At 41.9% G+C, this 23,536-nt stretch overlaps 1 protein-coding gene across 1 annotated transcript in view; it reads right to left on the bottom strand.

Moving 5' to 3' along the window:
* The window catches only part of LOC144769096 (vomeronasal type-2 receptor 26-like), a 182,258-nt gene extending 159,090 nt beyond the window's left edge, over positions 1-23,168 (bottom strand). Inside the window, exons 1-2 of the mRNA XM_078653095.1 lie at positions 23,160-23,168; positions 20,081-20,204 (exon numbers count right to left, since the gene is read on the bottom strand). Of these exons, the coding sequence (XP_078509221.1) occupies positions 20,081-20,204; positions 23,160-23,168 (133 nt within the window). The remainder of the gene's footprint in view (positions 1-20,080; positions 20,205-23,159) is intronic.
* Positions 23,169-23,536: the final 368 nt, after the last annotated feature.

Genomic DNA, 23,536 nt, shown 5'->3' with positions numbered 1-23,536 from the left:
GTGGCAGGAAATCTCAGACGAATTTAAATTAGATTTCACAGAAGACCACATTGGAGAAATAATTAAGAAGTTGAACCTAACTAGAGCAGCAGGGCCGGATAATCTCCCAGCTATAATCCTTAAATCCCAAACAAAATGGTGGGCACAGTTTTTCTCAAACCTCTTCCAATTAATCCTAACAGAGGGAAAAATGCCATCAAACTGGAAGGGGGCAATAATCAGACCTATCCACAAAAAAGGTAGCCCAGGGGAACCGCAAAATTACAGATTGATAAATCTCCTGGACATAGGGGCAAAAGACTTTTCAAAACTTGTCCTTAACAGAATGAATGTCTGGGTGGAGGAGTACTCAATAAAACCAATCGTACAGGGAGGGTTTAGAGCAGGTCATTCAACAATAGATCACTGCTTCTCCCTATGGGCAATGGCGAGGAAGTCGACGGAACAGAATGGAAAACTCTGTTGCTGCTTCGTGGAATTCCGAGCCGCATTTGACTCGGTGGACCGGGACTGTCTCTGGGAAATACTAATTAAGAAAAATATCCCAAGAGACTTGTTGACGGTATTAAAAGAATTGCACCGGGAAAATTGGGCCCAAGTTATCAGGGATATGGAGGGGACACTAACGCCAAAAATCACCATTGGAAATGGCCTGCGGCAAGGCTGAGTACTGGCCCCCCAGTTATTCTCCATCTTTCTATCTGAATTACCGAAATACCTCGAAGTAAAGGGTAGTGCCAGTCCAAGAATGGATGGCAAAAAGGTGTCGTGTCTGCTATATGCAGATGATCTAGTGATAGTGGATCAAACAGAAATTGGCCTTCAAAGGAAACTGAATTCTTTTAATGAATATTGTAAAAAGTTGTTTTTAAAGGTAAATCTAGACAAAACAAAAACCTTATGCTTTGGGAAAAAAGCGATCAAGTTTAATTGGTTTTTAGGGGATCTTAAACTAGAATCCGTAAATGAATACCGATTTCTAGGTGTGTGGTTCGATAAAAAACTTAAATTGGCAAACACACCTTGAAGCCTAAAAAGCGAAGTCACAAACCTCAAACGCTGGTTTAAAAATGTTTAACCGGGATTATGGGGATAAGTCTCATCGGCCATTATTGAAAGCATTTAACGCAATGATTCCACCACAAGTCCTCTATGGAGCGGAGGTCCTTTATTTGAGCGGTAAGGGAGCCTGGGACATAGAGGAAGGAAAATGCATGAAAAAGCTCTTATCCCTACCCACATCGGCAATGGTACAAGCCATAAGAACAGAGCTAGGGACAACAGATTGGGGAGTTCAGGCGCAATGTGCAGTAATTTGTTTCTGGAAACGCCTAGAAAACGATCAAAAAATTGCACATTGGTGCCGGAACGAAATACAACGAAGTGACCTAAAATGGGCTAAAATGTGTGAGAAGAGAATGTTACAGGCCTGCGAAAATATAAAAGTGGATATGTCTTGTGAGGCGCTAACTATAGAGTGCTCAAAACAGGAACTACGTACTAATGGACAAATGTCTACAAGAAGTATGGATAGGGAATATCTAGGGAAGAAAATATCAGTGGATTTCATGATGAAGGCATGGGCAAAGGAATCCTGGTTCCCTTACTTGGATCTATTGCCTAACACGTGGTTTAGACAAGAGATCCTAAGATTACGTATTGGGATCAACCCATGGATATCAAATAAAGAATTTAAAACCAAAATGTTCGACCCTAATGGGCACTGCAAATGCAGGCTGGGCACAAAAGGGGACATTGTGCACTTTTTGCTAGACTGTTTAAATAATTTAGAACAGCGTAAACTTTGGCTGCGCCCAATATTTATAAAATATGATATAAAGAACAGGAGACAAGCACTTGAGCTAATAACAGAACCTCCAAGCATTGATATCACAATCGCACTTGGGACATTTTTAAAAAGTGTACATAGTGTTATAATAAATCAGTTATAGATTTTAATGTTTTAAATAGAATTGTCTAGAGATAATTGGTTTTATGAGTTTTATTAGGAAAACCATTGGAATTGTTGATAATATGTGTACCTGGTGTCAATTGTCATTTGCCTGGGGAAGGTCCATTTACACCGTCATTTTAAAGGAATAAAATTTAATGATAATTTTGTATGAATTTTGTTGACTGATGATATTTTATTGCAAGCAAGCACTGTGTATTGGTTTAAAGATTATGATCTAAATAAACTTACCTTTTGACCTTGACCTTGACCTTGACTAAGGCCTGCTACAGGAGTGTCTAACCTATATCTCATGAAGTGTCGATGGGCATGGCACACATGGATGTATGCCGTGTTCACTCTTCGGTTTTGTCTGCACCAGGACACGCAGGCTGCATTGGCAATGTGCATGTGCTTGGCGTGAGGTCCCTTAGGGTGGCACAATTCGTGCTGCAGCCCTTAGAGACCCTCTTTAATCACAAGCCCCTTGGTACCACAGTTGCCATTTACAAGGGACTTATATGTGAGCTAAAAGGGTGCCAATTGTGGAAACAAAAGGTACAGTTTTGGGAAGGAGTCTGGCACAGGAGACCTGTTTGGCAGGGACCCTGTGCACTTCCTGTCGAAACTACATTATGATCCAGACAAATGGTCGGGGCTAACCATGTCAAAAGAGGCACTTTCCTACAGTAGGACATTTGTAAAAGTGGCTTACCTTAGATCTCGGAGACAATGGAGTCATTTGGCATTGTGGTGGTGTTGCACCAGTAAAGAAAGGACATGGACGATATGGTCCAAGACAAAAATAGAAGTAAAAAACAACTAAAAAGGTACATTTTTACCTCATTTCATTAAAATAGGAGGAATTCCTGCCACAGTTGTCTTGACGGAAAGCCAAATCGTGATTAGTTTGGAGGTCTTCTTGACTGTACTCCTGCCGACAGCTTTTTCTGCCTATGATGCCGTCAATGCGGGTGAGTATTCGTGGCAGAGCGGATCGGACTCTGGCGGTCTTCTGTCCATGGACCTGCCAACATCTAAATAAAGTAGGCGGGTGGACTGCTAAGTAGGTGGGGGGTGTATCCATCAAAAAAGTGAAGGCGGGCTTTACAGCCAAGATCTAGATCAGGCCCTATGGGCCAGGGCCCAAAAAGTTTTTCAGAAGCCTACCACTGGCATTCCCAGATGTCAGGGTTGCCAAATACCAAGGCTGCCTAGTCTAGCTTCCAACTCATCTCTCTTTAATCCAACAACATACTCTCCCTGTACCTTTCTCTCATACTTGCAGGTTCTTTTCCATCCCTGCTTTCTCCATGTGTTACTGTGTTCCCATTTTGTTTGTTGTCTTTCCCCCTTTTCTGCTTTTCTTTTCTTTGTTCTAGGTCAAAGTCTTATGATCAAAAACTAACCCTGGTCCTTAAAAATGAGTGCAGGTGGCCCCCACCTGCAACAACTGGCTCAAATTAAGGATTGGTGACTTTTTAATACATGGTGATGGTAGTAGATACCACAGAGATGTTGGTGGTCATGGTTCTGATAATGTTACTCATACTATTGCTGGCAGTTCTAGATTGGGAGAAGGCCCTACCTGAATATGGTACCATTCACTTTCAAGAATTATAAGGACTGATCCAGATCAGGCGCTCTTGATGGAAGTACTGCTGCTTCACCTTCTCAGCATGTGTAATAGGCATTCAGTCCTAGGCAGATCTGTTGTTGTTGCTTTCTACACCACTACATGGAAACGCACCGCACTGTGGGACATCTTGGGTTTCACTACCTTTTTGAAAAGCTGAGCTCCTTTGTCCAGGGTTTCAAAGCATGATTTTCTTGTGTCGTCCATGATGGAATTCTGATCAAGGGTTAGATTAATTTTATTAAGGAAATTCTTCTGAGACTTTTTGCTGTAGATGGTCACAGACAACTCCACAATTTGTTTTCACAGTAAATGTGATATATACACTGTTTTTCACTCTACTGCCATATTGCAATGATTTTCAAGTCAAGTCAAAGAAGTCTTTATTCAATATTTCATCATAAAATACATGCTACACAACATGCTACATATCCAATAATATATCAAAATTACAGCTAAAAAGTACAGATAAAAGAATGTGAGCAGTGTGTTAAGACAATAAATTAATATACAATTAAGAACAAGCTAAGAGTAGTATTAAATCACAGGTGTCAAGACTTCATTAACATAATAAAAATCCAGTTATAAAAACAGTTCAAAAAGAGACAATATCATTCATTGGCACAACAGACTACTGTTCCAGCCAGCAGTTTACGCAGCAGTCGAAAGAGACTTGATCAGCCTTGCCCATAGGATCCATGCCCAGCCCAGGAATTTCGCAACCCCAATTACAACCAGTGATGATGTATCTGTTTTTAAAATTCTACTGGCTGTTTTTGCTGAACGTGTGCCCAGTGTTCTACATACTGGGCGTAACCACTTTTGTCTCGGTGCGTGTTACAAAGGGCAGACAAAAAGAAAATGATCGACTGTTTCGCCCAACCCTAAGCACAGTGGGCAGTGGCCCACACCACCATGGCCCCAAGATCTAGTTAGGCCCCTAAGCGGAAGTGACCCAACTCTAAGTTGATGGAATAACTTACGGTCAATAGGCCTAGTGATACCATCCCAATAGTTTTCCAGCTGGCTGGCATCCTTCACTAACACAAAGGATGCCGTAAGAGAACCATCTGCCATTATGGAATGCCTTTTACAAACAATCCACTCCCAGTACATGCTTCTCAACACTTTTTTCGTGGGAAAAGTAGCTGTGTCCGGGTCAGACCACAATTCCCCCAGCCCCATGTCATATAGGGTAGTTCTTAGGTCTCTCAACCAGCCTATCTTATGGGAGCCCTGGAGATCCTTAACTTCCAGACACGCTTTCGCATAAAGCGATAGTTCTGGCGTAATCCACAAGCGCCGCCAGAACGCTATGGGTCTATATCTTGCTGTATCCTCCACTGGTTGACACCCTAGATCATAAAGAAGGGGTATACGTGGTGTGGATTGTGGTAGTCTACTGCCGCCCTTAGAAATTTGTTTTGGGCCACTTTTTAGGGGGTCTAAGTTACTAAAGCCCCATAGCTCTGCACCATACAGCACTGAAGGTAACATTTTTGAGCCGTAGATCTTCATAAGTGGAGACATAGGCCTTGTATAGGAGCTTTTGTGTTCTTTTAGTAGGGCTCCACCAATTTGAGCATGTTTTAGGGCTAGAAGATCAATCTGCGGGATCCAGCTAAGGTTCTCACTAAAGGTTACGCCGAGTTATGTAAATAGAGAGGTCTGTTCAAGGGTGGTTCCACCCATTGTTACCCTGGCTGTGACAGAGTTCTTCCCACGTAAAACCATAAACTTGGTTTTGGATACATTTACCTCTAACTCATGCTCTCGACAAAACAATACAAACCTATACAGGGCCAACTGTAGACCCTGTCTCGTTTTCGATATTAACAGCGTATCGTCCACGAACATGAGGAATGGTATTTTTATCCCTGCCAGGGTTGGGGCGTCTGTAGGGTAATTAAAGAAGTAATTTGTGACCCCATTATTAAATAAAGAAAAAAGGGTAGGGGCCAATACACACCCTTGTCTTACACCTTTTGCCACTGCAAATCTATCAGTCACCTCTCCAGGTTTGCCCCAGCGTACTTGTGCGAATGTTTGGGCATGGAGATTCACCAAGAGCCTCACCAGTTCAGCTGGCATACCCAATTTCATTTTTTTTTTTTATATTTTATTTGCATCAAAAGTACACCAAAACAAAAAGACCAAGTCAAAAATATACAAAAATCACATTTAGGCATTACATTAATCACAGACGAAAATACGGTCATGTAAAAAGAAAAGAAAAAGAAGAAAAAGAAAAAAAAAGATGCCAGTAATTAAGACATAAATGTTCCCCAGATTTTGTCCGTTTTTTGTTTAGCCCGAAGGCCCTTTGAATTGGCAAGAGTGGTCTCCATAGCATAAATTTCTTTAACAAAGCTCCACCATTCCATAACAGTTGCCGTATTTTTTCTGAATCCAAGCTCTGGCAATTATAAGTCTTGCACACGAATTACCCAATTTCAGTAAACATTCCAAACAGCTTTGCCCTCGGGACAAGGTCGAAAGCGGACCTAAGATCCACAAAGGCCGCATATAGTTTGCCCCCCCAATAAAAACTGACTTCCAGTAAAGCAACACAAACCGGAATGCTTGGTCAATGGTGCACAAGTGGCTGTGGAATCCCGCCTGCAGTGGTGTCAGTGTAGTGTGTTTATCTAGGTACCTGTATCGATATTCCTATTCTTTGCCCTTGTCCGGTTATAAATCAATAATATCCCTACAACGGCATAGAAACCCTTTTCATAAATTCAGTCATAGCGCATGCTGTCACATTAAGCAAGCACTATTCCTCCAGCCCCCTAGAGAGCACAACGAGTTCTTAAACAAATCCAAGCCTCCAGCAACCTGGGAAATCCCCGCCTGCTATTGTTTTGATTTCGTCCGAGAACTCATGTAAAGCACTGTAAGAACGACCAGTTCTTAGTGACATCTTTATTGACGTCTTATGTCCATCCTTACGTCTTATGTCCATCCTTACGTCAAACCCGGCACCTTTCAGGTATAAATATACCAACGCTGCCTTAAGCAAACACACAGTGGTAATCCTGGAGCAGAGCAGCTATCTACTTCCGAAGAGCCCAGCTGATGCGAGAGCCCATGGACGCTGCCCCTCCCTTTTGACGCGCTGAGAGAGACGCTGTCTTTTCTCTTGCCGAGAAATCCAGCCTCCGCCGTTTCCAGCCCACCTTTGCGGGTGACTGGGATACCGAGTCCTGAGAGAGAGATACCAGCCCTCCTGCCTTCTAATACCCAGGTACTGAACTGGCTAAACCCTTACAGAGAATTCTCGAGTCAGATCCTTGGCAAAACAAACTTAACTTAAACTGCTACTTACTTACTCCCTCCCACGTATTAGGCTTAGGTCAGGTACACCGGGGTAGGCGTAGTTAGAAGCACCAGTTGAGTACGATTAGTCAATATATATATATGTATGTATCTATTTTATCCATTTTAAAGTATCATATGGCTAAGAAACCATATCCATGCTTTTACGGTATTATTTCATAATCCTGCTTTTACTATATGCTCTTTACTTTACTATAAGTATTGCAATTGTAGCGATTCATTTGTCTTGTATGAGAAAAGAGACTGCTCAATAAATAACACCTTTTATTGAAGACGCCAGTCTCTCTTTTTCTCTGCAATCTGGTGAAACTAAGTACGCACTTATTGACTGAGTGAAATAGCTGTGTTTTGTTTTCACACGACTCTAGAGATACACTCTTAATCAGGGAGAGCAAAGTTGTCATGTTCTATGGTTGTCAGAAACTAAATCCCTTCTTGTCTATCCAGGGAGGTTAAACTCCTCCTAGCCTATTCGAGAAAGTTTCTAGTGAACTCAGAGCTAGGTGGCAAAGAAAACCTAAGTCTAATATAGTCAGTAGAGACCTAGTTAACCTCTGTCCTACGTCTACACTACTGAAGATATTATTCCAATGCGCAGAGCCTATTGGGAATATAGGAACTACACTACATGGCGCCCAACGGTTTGGTAAGGCGATAAATCTAACGCAAGGCATTAGAGTAACTCAGTCGTGCTTTTTCACACAGACCCTTTCTCCCGTAAATACTCCAAAGACGTCTGGAGTGGGTAAAAGTTCAAAATCCGCCGAAACTTAGTAGGAAGAGATTTCTATGTATAATTTTTGGTTTATTCAACGTTGAAGGATACAGTGTTCCAAAATATTGTGCACCTGATCTTTGTTTCCTTGAAACTTGATCTGCAACAAAAAACCTTCCTGTCAGTAAAATGTCAGACAACGAAGGAGAAAGGGAGGCAGCTAGAATAGCAGCTCAACTCCCAGCGGATGACACAAGTCTCCTGCAGACTGACCCGGACGCAATACTCATCCCGGTCAACATAAGAAAAACTATAACACTTAAACTTATAGAAAATGGACTAACACCAAGAGGTGGTACAGTCATATTCGTAATTGAGGCACATGAATATCGGCAGACAGAGGTATTCTATTCATGGATAAACTTTCCAGCAGCAAACGCTGTCACAAAAGAATTCCACTATTACAAAATAGGGGAACCTCCGGATGAGTACACTCCTTTCGAGGAGGTGGAAATCCCATTAAAATACGAAGAGCACCTGCTCTGGTTTAAAGGTGCCCTAAAACATAATGATCACATCACCAGGCTCGGTCCACTAGGTATACCAGGAGCAACATGGCCGGTTCTAGCCAGCTACACACCACATCCAGACATTGAAAAAATGTCAATACCAGATCTTTTAGCACAGCTAAAAATACTGATTAAAATACATAGACAATTAGTTCAATATGTAATGCGGACTTCAACAGTCCAACCAGCTATTAACATTCCACAGCAGACCCCTCATCAGGGGAACATACATAAAATCACACCACAGAACATACAGTCATGTCTAGGTAAAGTATCCATAAAACGGGAACAAATTCCATTCTGGTTAGCACAAAAAAATCACTCAAATAGAGGCGGTATTTCCGGATACTACCCCGGTTGAGAAACACAGAATTCTGACTATCTGTCTTCCAATGGGGATCGCACCACATGTGGAGGACTGTGACACTTGGGGCACAGTCTTTGCTTCCATCTACACAAAAACACATGGTGTTCCGTCTATGGCGGTAATACCAGATGTGCTAAAACAGATTCAAAATGAATACGGTCCAGAACCTGCTTTAACTCTGGGTATGAAATTACTGAAAGACTTCAAGCAGGTCTCAGCTTTATTGTTATCCAACATAAAAGGAGAAGCAGCATCTGTGGCGATCTGCCAGAAGTTGAAAGAAACAGATATTGCAGAACAACCATTTGAACTTGCCAGAATCATAGAAAAATCCTATGAAGAACTAGGAAGAGATAGTTTGGGTGGGAAACCAGTAAAACCCCAACTAACTAAAAATCCTGAAAAGATATTTATTAAAAATAATCTAAACACTCAAAAAAAGAGCTGGGATGGAAATAAACAATCCACTCCCAAAGAAAAAAGATTCCAGTGGAGAGGAAGGTCTCCTCGGCGGAGAGAAAGATCTCCGGAACAAGGACACAAGTCTCCCCAGAGGGAGCCCTCTGAGAAAAAATACAACCTTAGAAATAGGGATAATTTGAAGAAACCTGATAGATATCAAGATATTGATACACGTCCCTCTCGATCTTTTCAGACTTCCTCGCAGAAATCGGAAAGAAGAGGACGGTCAGAACACAGGGAAGAGCATGTCAAGTCCAAAGACAAGGAACCTGCTCATCAAAGTAAAAAATTACAATTTCCAAAAAAGAAGGTAGCCAGTATTAAAGTAATCAAACATGCCGAGGATACTGAGGACACAGCTGAAAAACGGAGAGTGGGCTCAGACAATGCTAGACAGCTCAGCAGAAGTGAGCATAGCTCGCAAGATCCTGATGAATCATCTGGAGACAGTGGACACGAATGAATACATTCAGGTGGAAACTGCAGATACCAGAGTTAGCAAACCTCATAAAATATACGAAATAACATTACGTATAGAGGGAGATAAGACTAGGAAAATAAGGGGTCTATTTTGGGATAACCTCTCCAAAGGCTATGACATCCTTTTAGCTGAAAAAGACTGGCCACCGGAGTTTGTCAGGGAGTGCCCTCATGGCGAAGAAATGATTATGCCTGCCTTCTCGAATCACATTTCAATTCATAAAAAAGCTTTATATGCAAGAAAGTGGGCAGTAGCCCAAGCTCCTGCATTATATAAAAACCATGTTGGATGGGATGAGGACTCTCCTCCTCACAAAATCCAGTTAAAATCTCAACCAACTGCACAGAGACAGTACCCAATTAAGCAAGAAGCTAAAAAACAGGTCAAGGAGATCTTAGATCAACTTGAATACCAGGGGGTGATTGAAATTTGCACCTCACAAATGAACAATCCTTTGTTTCCTGTCTCCAAGCCAGACGATTCATATCGTCTAGTTTTGGACTACAGACATCTAAACTCATGTGGCAAAAATTTTGCAGTACAAAATTCACACAGTGCAGCACTAATGAATAACATAGTGCGCAAAAAATACAAAACAACATTAGACATCTCTAATGGATTCTTTTTGTCAAAACATAGCACCTAAAAGCAGATACTTAACCGCTTTCTTAATAATGGGCTCGCAGAAAATTCTGTCGACTCCCAATGGGGTTCAAGAACAGCCCAGGATTATTCTCAGCAAGAGTAACAGAGTTACTACAAATGTATGATGATGAGGCATTATCTTATGTCGATGACATCTATCTAACAGATGATGCCTTGGATACTCACTTGAAAAGAGAGAACACCATAATACTTGGGCTTGCAGCAGAGGGTTACAAATTCAACTTTAAAAAATCATGAATTGCCCATCTAACTGTCCTGTTTTTAGGATATGAACTATCAAGTGAAGGCAAAAGCCTGGCAGACAATTTCTTAGAGAAATGTGCTGTAATCCAAGCACCAAGAACGCTGAAAAACTTACAATCAATTCTAGGTTTCCTGAATTTCTGAAGAACTTACATTCTAAATTATGCAGAGAGGGTTAAACCACTCTATGAACTAATAAAACCAGATTTTAAAACAATCAATTGGACTCAAAAACACACAGACATTTTGAGATCATTGCAAACAGACATGTTAGCTAAAACAAAATTGCAAACACGCGATAACACACGCAACCTTGTGATTCGAGTCATCCCAGGAAGATGCGTATTCACGTACCTAACCTCTAATGAGGGAGAAACGGTACCAATAGCATACAAATCACATTTGTACACAGAAGCTGAAAAAACATACAGTATTAAGGAAAACATTGTACATGCGGTTCAAACAGCTGTAGCAAAAGAAAGAGACCAAGCCCAAGGCAGACAGATTACTGTTATAACAGCAGAATCAGCCTTTGAAGCATTAACAAGCCCATGTAATTTAACTACCATGGCATTAAATCCAAAATGGATACAATGGGAAAATTCTCTTGCTACAGACAAAGTGAAATACTATTTTGGCCCGAACATGAAAAGATTAAAAAATCTAGAATATGAAAGAGAATATCCTCTGCCAATCGGCATTCTGCCCATACAACAGTACGCCTGTGTGATATATACAGATGGATACGCACAACCCTCAGTTTGGGGAAAGCAAGCCTATAACGCCACATGCGAGATTGTTAAAAACGTGTCACGCGGAGGTAAATAGAGACTAGTTTCACTTGAAATGTAGACCCCAGCTCTCGGCTGACGTCTGAACTGTTATATAAAGATTTGCGAGTCTATAGCGGCATAGACGCAATTGGCATGCTACATTCTGACCAGGGTCCTGCTTTTAGCTCTCGAGCTTATAAGGAGGCCATGACCAGCATGGGCATTGTATTGCAGTACTCTTGTCCCTTCCATCCTGAGGGAAACGGGATTGTGGAAAGAAAAAACCGAGACATAAAGCAATCTATAACGGCAAAGGTATTAGGTTCGGGTGTTGGGTGGGTCAAACATTTAATAAGTGTCCAACGTAGTCCTAACAATCTGCCAAGAAATTCTCTAAAAGGTTTCAGTCCGTACGAACTATTGCTTGGGACTAGAATGCAAATCCAGGACCTCGATAGTCAAACTTCAGTGGTAGAAGGAAAATGCTTTGAGATCAAAGATCGTTTGGCTATTTTACAGGACTTAAATGAAAAAAGAAAAACCTGAGCAACATAAAGTTGAAACAACAGCCAACAGCCACTGAAGAGAAACCACCTGTCCCAGCAAGGCCTGTCTGGATTCCAAAGATTGGGGATATGGTCAGAGAGAAAATCGCGGTGAAGAAGGAATTTGGGCCTTCTTACAGAAAAACAGTACCTGTCTTAGCTGTCAACGGAACAAGATCAGTTGTACTACCGCCCCTTGCTGGTAAAAAGGAGAACCGAGTTGTATCCATCGATCTGGTTAAACCACAATCATGTGGCCAATAATAAGTAGTAGGCCAAGTGGACTCCCAATAAATAGCAGAACACCAAAGTTTGCTACAAATCAAGAGGTTCAAACTGAGAGACTAATCACATTTGATAAACTTACAGTGAATCAACAAGGACTATGCAACAAAGCCATGGAACTTAAGCCTCTTGAAACCCAAATTACAATAATGCATCAAGAAACACCAGTCTACAATGATGTAGCCACAGACTATGCTAATGAAACAAAGAAAATTCCAAAAGCAAAAGGAAATCCAGAAGCAATTGAAACAATTGACAGAACTGCATCAGGCTACTTCATCAATTTCGATGACTTTTCTGAGGATCCGAGCGAACCTGAGGAACAGCCAACAACTTCAAAGACTCTTAGGCCCAGATGTAGGTAAAACTTATTTACCGATTCTTAATTACCGAATTTTACCGATTCGGTAATTAAGAATCGGTAAATAAGAAGTGGGGGTATGTAGGAACATCCAGATGTTCCATTTACCGAATCGTTAAGAATCGGTATTTACCGATTCGGTAAATACCGACCGGTAATGCCCCATTCATTCCTATGGGCTTTGAAGCCCATAGGAATGAATGGGGCATTACCGGTCGGTATTTACCGATCGGTAAATACCGATTTTTGGCAAGGGTGCAGGGGGTGTCACTTTGACACCCTCTAGCACCCCCAAAAAAGGTTCGGGGGCCATATGGCAGGCATACCTGCCCTAAGGGCAGGTCTGCCTGTCATATGGCACAGGTGTGCATGCACACATGTGCATGCACACCTGAATCGGTATTTCACCATCAAATTGAATTTGATGGTAAAATACCAATTTCTTAGGCCTTGTGGGACTCATAAGAGTCCCACCTACATATCGATTTTACAGATTCTGTAAATATACCGGTCGGTAAATTTACCGACCGGTATATTTACAGATTCGGTAAAATTACCGATCGGTAAATTTACCGAACGGTAAATTTACCGATTCTGCCCCCTACATCTCAAATTCCTTTTACCGATCGGTAACGGCCGAATTCGGCCGTTACCGACCGGTAAAACCCTACCTACATCTGGCCCTTAAAGACAAAGCAAAAGAACTCTTTCATCAACTCAAAGCAACCTATCTGATTTCTCCATGGATTGAATTTTGGGTGGCGCTAGGTGTATTTGTCCTCATACTTTGGCTCATCATGGTACTATGCTTGGGACATTTCATTGAGGGAAAATATGTTACAATGGACACAGCAAGTCAGAATATCAACTTGGTCCTAAAGCCACACAAGTCTTCACACATCGAGAAAAGAGAACTTTCTTCAGTAAATTTCACAGCCAATCCAAGACCCGGTGGGGTAGCTTGGGACAAAACTGATTACGAAATCTATGGCCCGGTCGAACTCTTGAAGTATCCTCACCAATTTAAGATTTCTTTAAGTGACTTTGTAAAACCGAGCACATTTTCTGATGATTGGGACTTTGAAAGTATTAATGATATGATGTCAGACTTAGTTATGTCAGCAAAACTTACAGAACATGATTATTTACAGGGTTCGTCTAATTATGACCAGATGTACTGTTACAATCACTATGCTAACCATTATTTGCATAAATCTGCTCAACCTAGAAATGTTTTTAATTATAATCAATGGGAACATTGTGCAACTCCACCAAAAGGCAGTTCAAAAACATTTTATGATAAATTCCCATACTTCTCAGGGTTTAACACAAGTGATGCAGAAACGTTTTATTTCAAACTGTTAAATAAGACAGGAATGAAAACCATGCTGACAAACACAAAATTAATCTATTCAGAAACATTTTTTGAAAAAATGAATACATTTGGTTTTGATTTTTGGAACAATAATATTGAAACAAAAACCATCTGGGATACCAAAGATTGGCAGGTCCAAGGTATAGAATCATTATTCAGAGCCTGCATGATCCCAGAACAAATTATATTCTTGAATGACACAATTCAACAGACAACCTGTCTTGGCCTAGCCAAAATTAAAGACTTAAACAAACCGTCTATTCCAAAGCCAACACATGACAGTAATAGCACTACAGATGTTGATATAGACGTATCCCATATTTTAAACCAAAACAGAACACATCCTGATTGGAAGAAATGGTTGATCTGGCCCACAGACACAAATAACTGTCAAGATAGATTCCTGAACAAAATACAGGGGTTCAAATTGACCAGGCCAGACCCTAGATACTCCCAGAAACAACATCCAGGGATTGTAACATCATACAGTGAAGGAAAACTCTGCCTAGAATGGCTACAGACATCCACACTGGCAGAAATTAATCAACACTTGACCTTACTTAAAGAAGGTGCTGACTTGCGTGATTTCATAATGGGACCGCGCAAACAGCGTCAAAAACGTTTCATAGCGGCCTCTATATATGCAGCTTACAACGAAGCTTGGAAAGAAACTCAAATTGAAACAGCAGAGAAAATACGGGAAATTGACCGTATTAATTTGGAAAAATCACTTTCTGTTGTGGACAATGGGTTAATGACTCTGTCTTCCAGAATATATTCACTGGACAGTATTGTATCATCTGCAATCGATATAATAGAGCAGGACTTACTAATGTTACAACACGGTCCGTCCCAATTGCGTTCTATTGTACAGCTTGGCTGGACGTTACAAAATCTGCGTTCAGGCTACGTGCCTTGGCGTTTAATCAACACAACGTCATTATTCTCTATCTTTAACCTTACTGATACACAAATCAGCTTGGCACAAAAGGGAGCAGAATATACAATTCTGAGCATTGAAAAACTTAAGAGATTACCATGGACAATGTCAGAACGACCTGTCATTGAAAGGATAATACACAGAATCATAACTATTCCGATAACAACTTTCCAATTTCGATACTGCCAAAAGTATATACAGGCAGGCCAGTATGAAAGGTTGGGTAAAGGATACATTAAGTCAACATGGAAATTACCTTACACACACACATGTTATAGTGAAAAAGGACAGAGTGTATTTCTTAGTGGTAATAATTGCGAAAAATCACTAAGTGGTATACTTCTGTGTCAGGGTAAAAATTTACATGGGGCCTGTGAGGGGACTTCAAATAACCTTTCATGTCACCAGCTTGGCTCACCTGCAATTTGAATAGAGCCATTCTTTAGACGGCTTTCTAACGGGAGCTACATTCTAATTGTGCACCACAGATGTTGTGGCTTGGTGCCAGGAAAAGCTTATCTAGTAAGCGTTTCATCCATGGTCACTTGTTGTATGCAAGTATTGTTTCCGAACGACACTCCAGACAGGGAGGGAAGAATTTGGCCCAGTTTGAAAATCTCTTCTATTCGAATTGATACTTTAAGCAGAATGAAGTCTGTTCTTCTACAGATGCCTGTGCCCTTGACGTCATCGAAAGAAACGTATGATCTCCAAGTTGCAAGGACGACAGAGATACATGCATTATTATCAACAAATTGCCCCCTTCATTTCGCAGAAATGCTAAACCGAATCTTAAACATTTCTGATACTAATGGTATCCCTAGTGTATTTAAGACAATTTTTTCGGGCCTGTTGACACCATTTAAAGAAGTCCTGGGCATTTTTCCTAATTTTGTCCATTCGATCTTTGGCGGACTTCCACTCCTGTTGGGACTCGTAGCAGGCATTTTATTTTTGATACTCCTGATTCGTTATGACAAGCCATGTCACAGACAAGACTCCAGCAACAATGGAAGAAACGATCCTAGCTATACGCTATCGGGACCGCAAAACTAAAGTCCTTGGATTATCCCGGCTAAGAGATCTGAATATGACCTGGTTTCTTTCATTCAGACCCATATGGCAGAATTGTATCTTACCTGTGTTAAGATGTATGCTGTGCGGCGAAGAATGCATGTTGGACATCTGTCTCACACTACAATCCGAAGTACCATTGGATACAGATACTTTGCCAAGTCCCGTAAAGGCTCATGCATCGTGTTGTCCCCAGTGGTTACCTATCCTGATGACGGCATTCGTGGAAACTTCACCACTGCGATTGAAGGGTAGTGAAGTACAAGATGAGAGCAGCATCAACCAGGTACGACCTTCTGTAAGCAATGCTGATCAAAACATCGATGAAAGCGATCATGCTCACGACTGCATGATAGCGACATTCTCCAACTTGGTCGAACTTTCACCTGAAGCGGTAAACTGCTTTTTTGATAGTCTGTCTGAAATTATATTTTCACCCGAACAAAAAGAATAACTTTTAAGCAAACGAGCACACAGCGTTCCCTGAACTCTGAATTTGGCCTTCAGCTTTGACAAACAAAAGCTACTGGAAATATTTGGAACTGTTTTTTCTTCTTCCCGTGAAAACGAAATTATTTTTTCCCCGATTCCAAAATATTTACTTTTTTTTTTTGGCACTCATCCTCTGCTTAAAGTAGAACTATTCTTAGAGAACAGAGCTTCTATTTTTAGGAACTCTAGAGACAATATATTACCTCAGCCTCTAGCATATTTACAAATAACTGTATTTATATGTGATGAAGTGGTCTCGCACTTTTTCTGTATTAAGAGCCATTTCATGTGTAATTTCACAAAATCATTCCGCTGATATATGCATCCTATTTAATGAATGATTACTCTGCTTGAAATACTGTACCTATACTGATTTTTCGTGTATTTTGCATATACCATTTCAAATGCAAAAAATGTATTTTTGGGGTGGATCGGTATACACATGCACCATTAGATATGTTTACTATTGCTTAGTTTTAGTAATTATGGACATGAATTCGTGGAGTGGGTGTAGTGTGTTTATCTAGGTACCTGTATCGATATTCCTATTCTTTGCCCTTGTCCGGTTATAAATCAATAATATCCCTACAACGGCATAGAAACCCTTTTCATAAATTCAGTCATAGTGCATGCTGTCACATTAAGCAAGCACTATTCCTCCAGCCCCCTAGAAAGCACAACGAGTTCTTAAACAAATCCAAGCCTCCAGCAACCTGGGAAATCCCCGCCTGCTATTGTTTTGATTTCGTCCGAGAACTCATGTAAAGCACTGCAAGAACGACCAGTTCTTAGTGACATCTTTATTGACGTCTTATGTCCATCCTTACGTCAAACCCGGCACCTTTCAGGTATAAATGTACCAACGCTGCCTTAAGCAAACACACGGTGGTAATCCTGGAGCAGAGCAGCTATCTACTTCCGAAGAGCCCTGCTGATGCGAGAGCCCACGGACGCTGCCCCTCCCTTTTGACGCGCTGAGAGAGACGCTGTCTTTTCTCTTGCCAAGAAATCCAGCCTCCGGCGTTTCCAGCCCACCTTTGTGGGTGACTGGGATACCGAGTCCTGAGAGAGAGATACCAGCCCTCCTGCCTTCTAATCGGCGGAAGGGCACTGGACTGGATCAGAAGCTTTCTCTCCAATCGCACCCAATCTGTCACCATGGGCGACTTTAAATCGGAGGAAGTTAACATTTCCAAGGGGGTTCCACAGGGCTCATGTTTGAGCCCAACGCTATTTAACACCTATGTGGCCCCCTTGGCAGGTGTTACTAGAGCTTTTGGTTTTTGTCCAGTGTCCTACGCAGACGATACGCAGCTGCTCTTCCCTTTTAAAACTCTTACCCCGGAAATTTTACAATCCTTTTCCGATGGGATGAAGGCAGTTGCAAGGTGGATGTCATCCAACTTTTTACAATGCAATGTTGGAAAGACAGAGGTGATGCTCTTTGGTGAAGCCAGGATTCAATGGTCCCCTGATTGGTGGCCCTCTGATCTGGGGCCGGTCCCTGTGCCAAAAACAATAGTCAAGAACTTGGGCGTCAGATTGGAACCAGAGCTAACCATGAAGCAAAACGTTAACATCACTGTAGGATCTTGCTTCCATGTGATTGGCCTTCTTCGTAAAATCTTTCCTTTCCTCCCTGACTCTCATAGGAAAACCCTTGTTCAGGCTCTGATCATCAGTCGGCTTGACTATTGTAACGGGCTCCTGGCAGGTGCAAGTGAGGAGGTTTTGGACCGTTTGCAGGTGGTGCAAAATACGGCAGCCAGGCTGGTGCTAAATGCACCCCCTAGATCTCCCTCTAGACCGTTACTTCTTAAGCTCCACTGGTTGCCAATACAACAACGAGTGAAGTTTAAGACTTGTTGTACTATCCATAAGGGCCTCAACCAATTGGGACCTGAGTACTTGGCGAACAAATTTATTCCTTATGTTCCCATCCGTGCCCTTAGATCCAGTGACCAATTGTTACTAAATGTTCCCAAGATCACTAAAACCAGGTTGGGTGGTAGAGCCTTATCTGTCGTGGGTCCCAAATTATGGAACTCACTTCCGTTGTCATTAAGGCAATGTAATGACCACCGTCAATTTAGAAAACATTTAAAAACATTTCTGTTTGGTTCATTTTAATTGTTTCCTTGCTCACAGTACTTTAATGATCTGCTCCTTTTTTTAGTTCTGTACCGGCAGTTACAGCGCGGAGATACTCCCTTGGGAGTTTATTCAGAGCGCTATATAAGCCTATAAATAAATAAATAAATACCCAGGTACTGAACTGACTAAACCCTTACAGAGAATTCTTGAGTAAAACAAACTTAACTTAAACTGCTGCTTACTTACTCCCTCCCACGTATTAGGCTTAGGTCAGGTACACCGGGGTAGGCGTAGTTAGAAGCACCAGTTGAGTACGATTAGTCAATATATATATGTATGTATCTATTTTATCCATTTTAAAGTATCATATGGCTAAGAAACCATATCCATGCTTTTACAGTATTATTTCATAATCCTGCTTTTACTATATGCACTTTACTTTACTATACGTATTGCAATTGTAGCGATTAATTTCTCTTGTATGAGAAAAGAGACTGCTCAATAAATAACACCTTTTATTGAAAACGCCCGTCTCTCTTTTTCTCTGCAATCTGGTGAAACTAAGTACGCACTTATTGACTGAGTGAAATAGCTGTCTTTTGTTTTCACACGACTCTAGAGATACACTCTTAATCAGGGAGAGCAAAGTTGTCATGTTCTATGGTTGTCAGAAACTAAATCCCTTCTTGTCTATCCAGGGAGGTTAAACTCCTCCTAGCCTATTCGAGAAAGTTTCTAGTGAACTCTGAGCTAGCTGGCAAAGAAAACTTAAGTCTAATATAGTCAGTAGAGACCTAGTTAACCTCTGTCCTACGTCTACACTACTGAAGATATTATTCGAATGCGCAGAGCCTATTGGGAATATAGGAACTACACTACATCAGAATATCAAATTTGGTAATCCATAACTGGATACGTCCCAAAACTAGGTGGGCAGTTATTTTTTGCACCGCATCTATAAGGCTGATCGGCCGATAATTGGACGGGACAGAACGATCGCCCTTCTTGTAAATCGGTAACATTTCTGCCCCGTACCAAGAATCGGGGACCTGCACACCAGATGCTAGGGCATTAGCCAAGATAGTAATATAAGGCACCCAGAGGTCCTGCTCCTGCAGAAAAAGGTCAGCAGGAATACAGTCAGGGCCTGGGGCTTTCCCACTTGGAATAGATTTCAAAATATACTTAACCTCAGAATGGGTAAATATGAGCGGTTCATCAAAATTTGGGGGTGGGGGGTAAAACTACCACAGCATCATTATTCGTCCTAAACTGTTTTTCAAAAAAGCTTACCCATTGCTGTTGGTCCACGAAAGTGGAGCTTAGTCGGTCATCTAGGCATTTACCCCATTTAAGGAGATGCCAGAACTGTTGCATATTTCTACCACCACACGCCTCGGTGAGGGCCTTCCAGCGATCCTCATCCCATTTTATTTCAGCATTTTTTTTGTGCTTCTTTGTAAGCAGCTCTACAGATTCGAATTTGACCGTGAGCTTTTGATTTAATTGCTAAGAACAGTTCTCCTTGGGACTGACTACACTTCTCATCGTACCAAGTAGCAATTCTTGGTGTGCTTTTCCTGCCCCGATTAGATATGTTCTTAGTGAATAACTTTTTAAGCCCCTGAAACAGTTCGCTATGGACACTTGGAATTTTGGCATTAATCAACTCCTGTGACCCACAATTCTTAGCAATGATTTTCTCTTCTTACCTCTCTGTGTTGAAATCTCTCCTTCAGTGCATGGAATGCAGTCAAAGCAGCAATATGGCTGCCCTTGTCGAGGAACCTTCCTATATCCAGGAGAGCAGCTGTCACTGCACACAGACCGAGGAACCTGAGGGGACAATGTTTTAAAGAATTGCTTTCCAAAATTTCATATAACATTTTAATAGACCAAGGTGTTTAATGAAATATTCTGTTATTATCCAATCTTTATTTCGGCCGTAGGCCATCAAAGATATGCATTAAAATACATACAATTACTATAAAATCAACATTCTTAATCACTCAATACACAGTTAACAGTATAAAATCTCCAGTAGTGATACTAAAAATCTCATTTAAAAACTGCGGTTTTACAGTTACAATAGAGCCTGCATTTTCAAAATACGGTTGCGAATATGCCAAACATTGGTAAAGAATTTTGCAAGTGCGAACACAGTTAAGCTTGTGGCATCAGTTTTTAAAATTCTGTACATAGGAAGATACTTCCTACCACCCAAATTCCTAATCAATGGGAGAAGCCAATACTTCCTCGCTGCTTTATAGGCTGGACAGAACAAGGCCACGTGCAAGTCGCTTTCCTCCGCGGCAGTGCAAGCCGGGCACTGCTTAGTGGAGGGGGGTATTGACCAGGAGCTGGAGAAAGATCGTATGGGTAGCGTGCCATATCTCCATTGGAGAAATAGCTTCCTGGACAACACAGGGGAAATATCATCCAGAACAGTCTCAAACCTGTACAGGTCCTTGCTTTGTACAAATGCAGAAGCTAATGACCCTTCACCCTGGCTGTCTATAGTCATAGCTAGTTTTTGTTCGTGATATGCATTGGCCAGGGCTCTCTTAGAAATAGTCAGTGAGGCGTTGGCGGGATTGGACCAAAGTTCAGGAAACCCCAATGTCATACAAGTATTTTGGATGTGTTTTATCCAGGGGATTCGGAGCGCTTTTGGATGGGTCAGTAGCTCCCTCAATTCCGCCCTATAGGCAGATAGATCAACACTGCTCCATAGCCTCCGCCAGAAAGCTATGGGTCTCAGACCTAATTCGTCCGCTATTGGTCGCAGACCAAGATCCAGCCTCAGAGGAAGAAGAGGGGTGCTGGGCAGAAGTGCGGTTATCTGTCTAATAAAGTTGTTCTCCGTTACGGACAGACTGCGACAAGATATGTGTCCCCACAGTTCCGCCCCGTACATGGTCGCACCCCTAGCCTGTGCCTTGTAGATCTGAATGAAATAACATTGGGTCATATAAAACATGTCACTTGCACCAGTGCTTGAGTGTGGGCATGCATGTGTGACTGTGTTGGGTATGTATGTGTGTCTGTGTGCAGATGCTTCACATTGGGTGTCCGTGTGGCAACTGTTTTGTTTAAAACATGCAGTGATGGGACCTTCTTGGCATCTGGGAGCTAACAGCAGTTTTCAAGTCACTTCAAAACAACTAAATACATTTATTGTATTCTATCATGGTTTTAAATTATAGAAATTACAATTTGAACATCTTTTATTTAGCCAATTTATGAGTATGCATCTCTTTTTTAGTCTCTCATCTCCTTTCATGACCCCTTCAAATAAAATTGAATCCAGTTTCATATATGAATACTGTGTATTTTATGGAAAGCGGTTGTGCCACACATAAATCTTCAATTCAAGAATAAAAACAAACACTATTGCAATGTACATATATATACCATCTTTATGGTATAAAGTTAGTGCATTAGAAATGTGTACTGTTTTGGTTTTACTCAGTCTCTGATTTATCATGGGCAGGTGCATAAACAGTAAAAGTTTATGGAGTATGTTAATTTGCTAAGCTCTAAACTGAGGTTTCATGGTGTGCGATAAATGATGGATTGGGATGTGGCCTACAGAGATCACCACTGGCTGAGATTAATTCAAGTATTCTATCCATCACCCTGTTTTTCATGCCCTGTGTCTAGGTGTGTGGGTTGTTGAATGTTCAGTGTTCTTTTGTTAGGCTGTCATGATTCAAGCTTTCTGTAAAATGTAATGTCACCAGCGGGGCTTCAGTCAGGTCAATAGGGTTTTGGACTATGTAGGAAGGTGGAGTATGATGTGGCGATGCTGGTTATGCTTCACCATCCAATACTCTAACAATACCCCAAAGATGGTCCTTGGAGTCATAATAGTAAATTCTTAGTTCAATCCTGGTTGAGTCTCAAAGTGTAGTCAGGCTTTACTAGAGGAACATGTGTTAAGCATTTCAAGGTACCATCATGGACAATAACTAATTGACACGACTCAAAAGAAATACAACACAAATTTATAACAATAAAGCAGATTGTTCTGTAAATTTAGACACCAAAATGAAGTAAATTAGATAAGTATAACTGGAGGTATGGATTTTAGAAGCAATATTAAATCAGTGCAAAACAGCACTGCAAAACTTTATTATTGTGGTCAATGGTAAAAAGCACGAGTGACAATCGGTCACTTGCACGTTGAGTTGTGGGGAACCCAAGGAGGGTACAGGTGATGCCGGTCCTGAGACCAAACCACGACAGCCAGTTCAATTTTACCTGGTTCGAAAAGCCCGGGTGCAGCAGAGTTGTCCTGGCTGTCCTTGGGGCGGAAGCGGGAGCTGCGGGGCAGCTGGTTTACTGCTTACATGTTGCTGGTGGGGAACAGGATGCAAAAACTAAACAAAGCCACTGCTGACTTTGGATGAAGGTTGTGCTGCATTCCCTTGAGAAGCAGTGTTGAGTAAAGGGGGTGGTCGCCGTACTGACTACCAACAAGCTTTGGCAGTGGCAATCCCAGCAGAAGGTTATTTCCACATCCGGAACAGCAAAGTCTTCACCGACCTCTGGGTACTGCTTCTAGAACTGTTGTTTCAATTGCCACAGAAGGGGTATAGCAGACGATTCTGTCACCGAGTCCTTTGATGACTCTGTGTCCTGAAGGCACCATAGAGGGCACACCCACATCTTGCACCGCAACCCTGGTCTCATCGACAGTCACCGCCTCCAGCAAGCCTCTGCTTGCACCTTGAGCTGTGGGCACTGCACTCTGCACTGCCTCACTTCACTTTGCCACCCTGAACTCACCGACTCCATCGCTGCACACTGACCGCAGCCTCTGTGACCACATCGTGGCTTTGGGGCACCGCTCGTAAGTCTTAATCCACACTGCCCTGTCAGACACCACAGTCCGGACCAACCGAAGGCCAGCTCCCCACAGTCGGCTCTGCCGCCTACACCGTGATCTGTAAGCACCACATCGAGCACCACCTTCACTCCGCACGACAGCCCTTGTCTGGCTGACGCCACTGGAAGATCGTCACCAAGCCACTGCCTACACTGCACTTTGAGGGCACATCATGCTGCACTGGTATGCTTCACACCGCAACCGCGACAGTTGCCTCGACCAGCCCGCCCCAATGAGTCAGCTGCAACACAAAAAGTACTAGTTACGAGTCTGCCAA

The sequence above is a fragment of the Lissotriton helveticus genome, chromosome 7 (genome assembly GCF_964261635.1).
Source record: "Lissotriton helveticus chromosome 7, aLisHel1.1, whole genome shotgun sequence".
NCBI classification, from domain to species: Eukaryota; Metazoa; Chordata; class Amphibia; order Caudata; family Salamandridae; genus Lissotriton; species Lissotriton helveticus.
The sequence above is the reverse complement of the archived record's forward strand: the minus strand, read 5'-3'. Positions and strand labels throughout refer to the sequence as shown.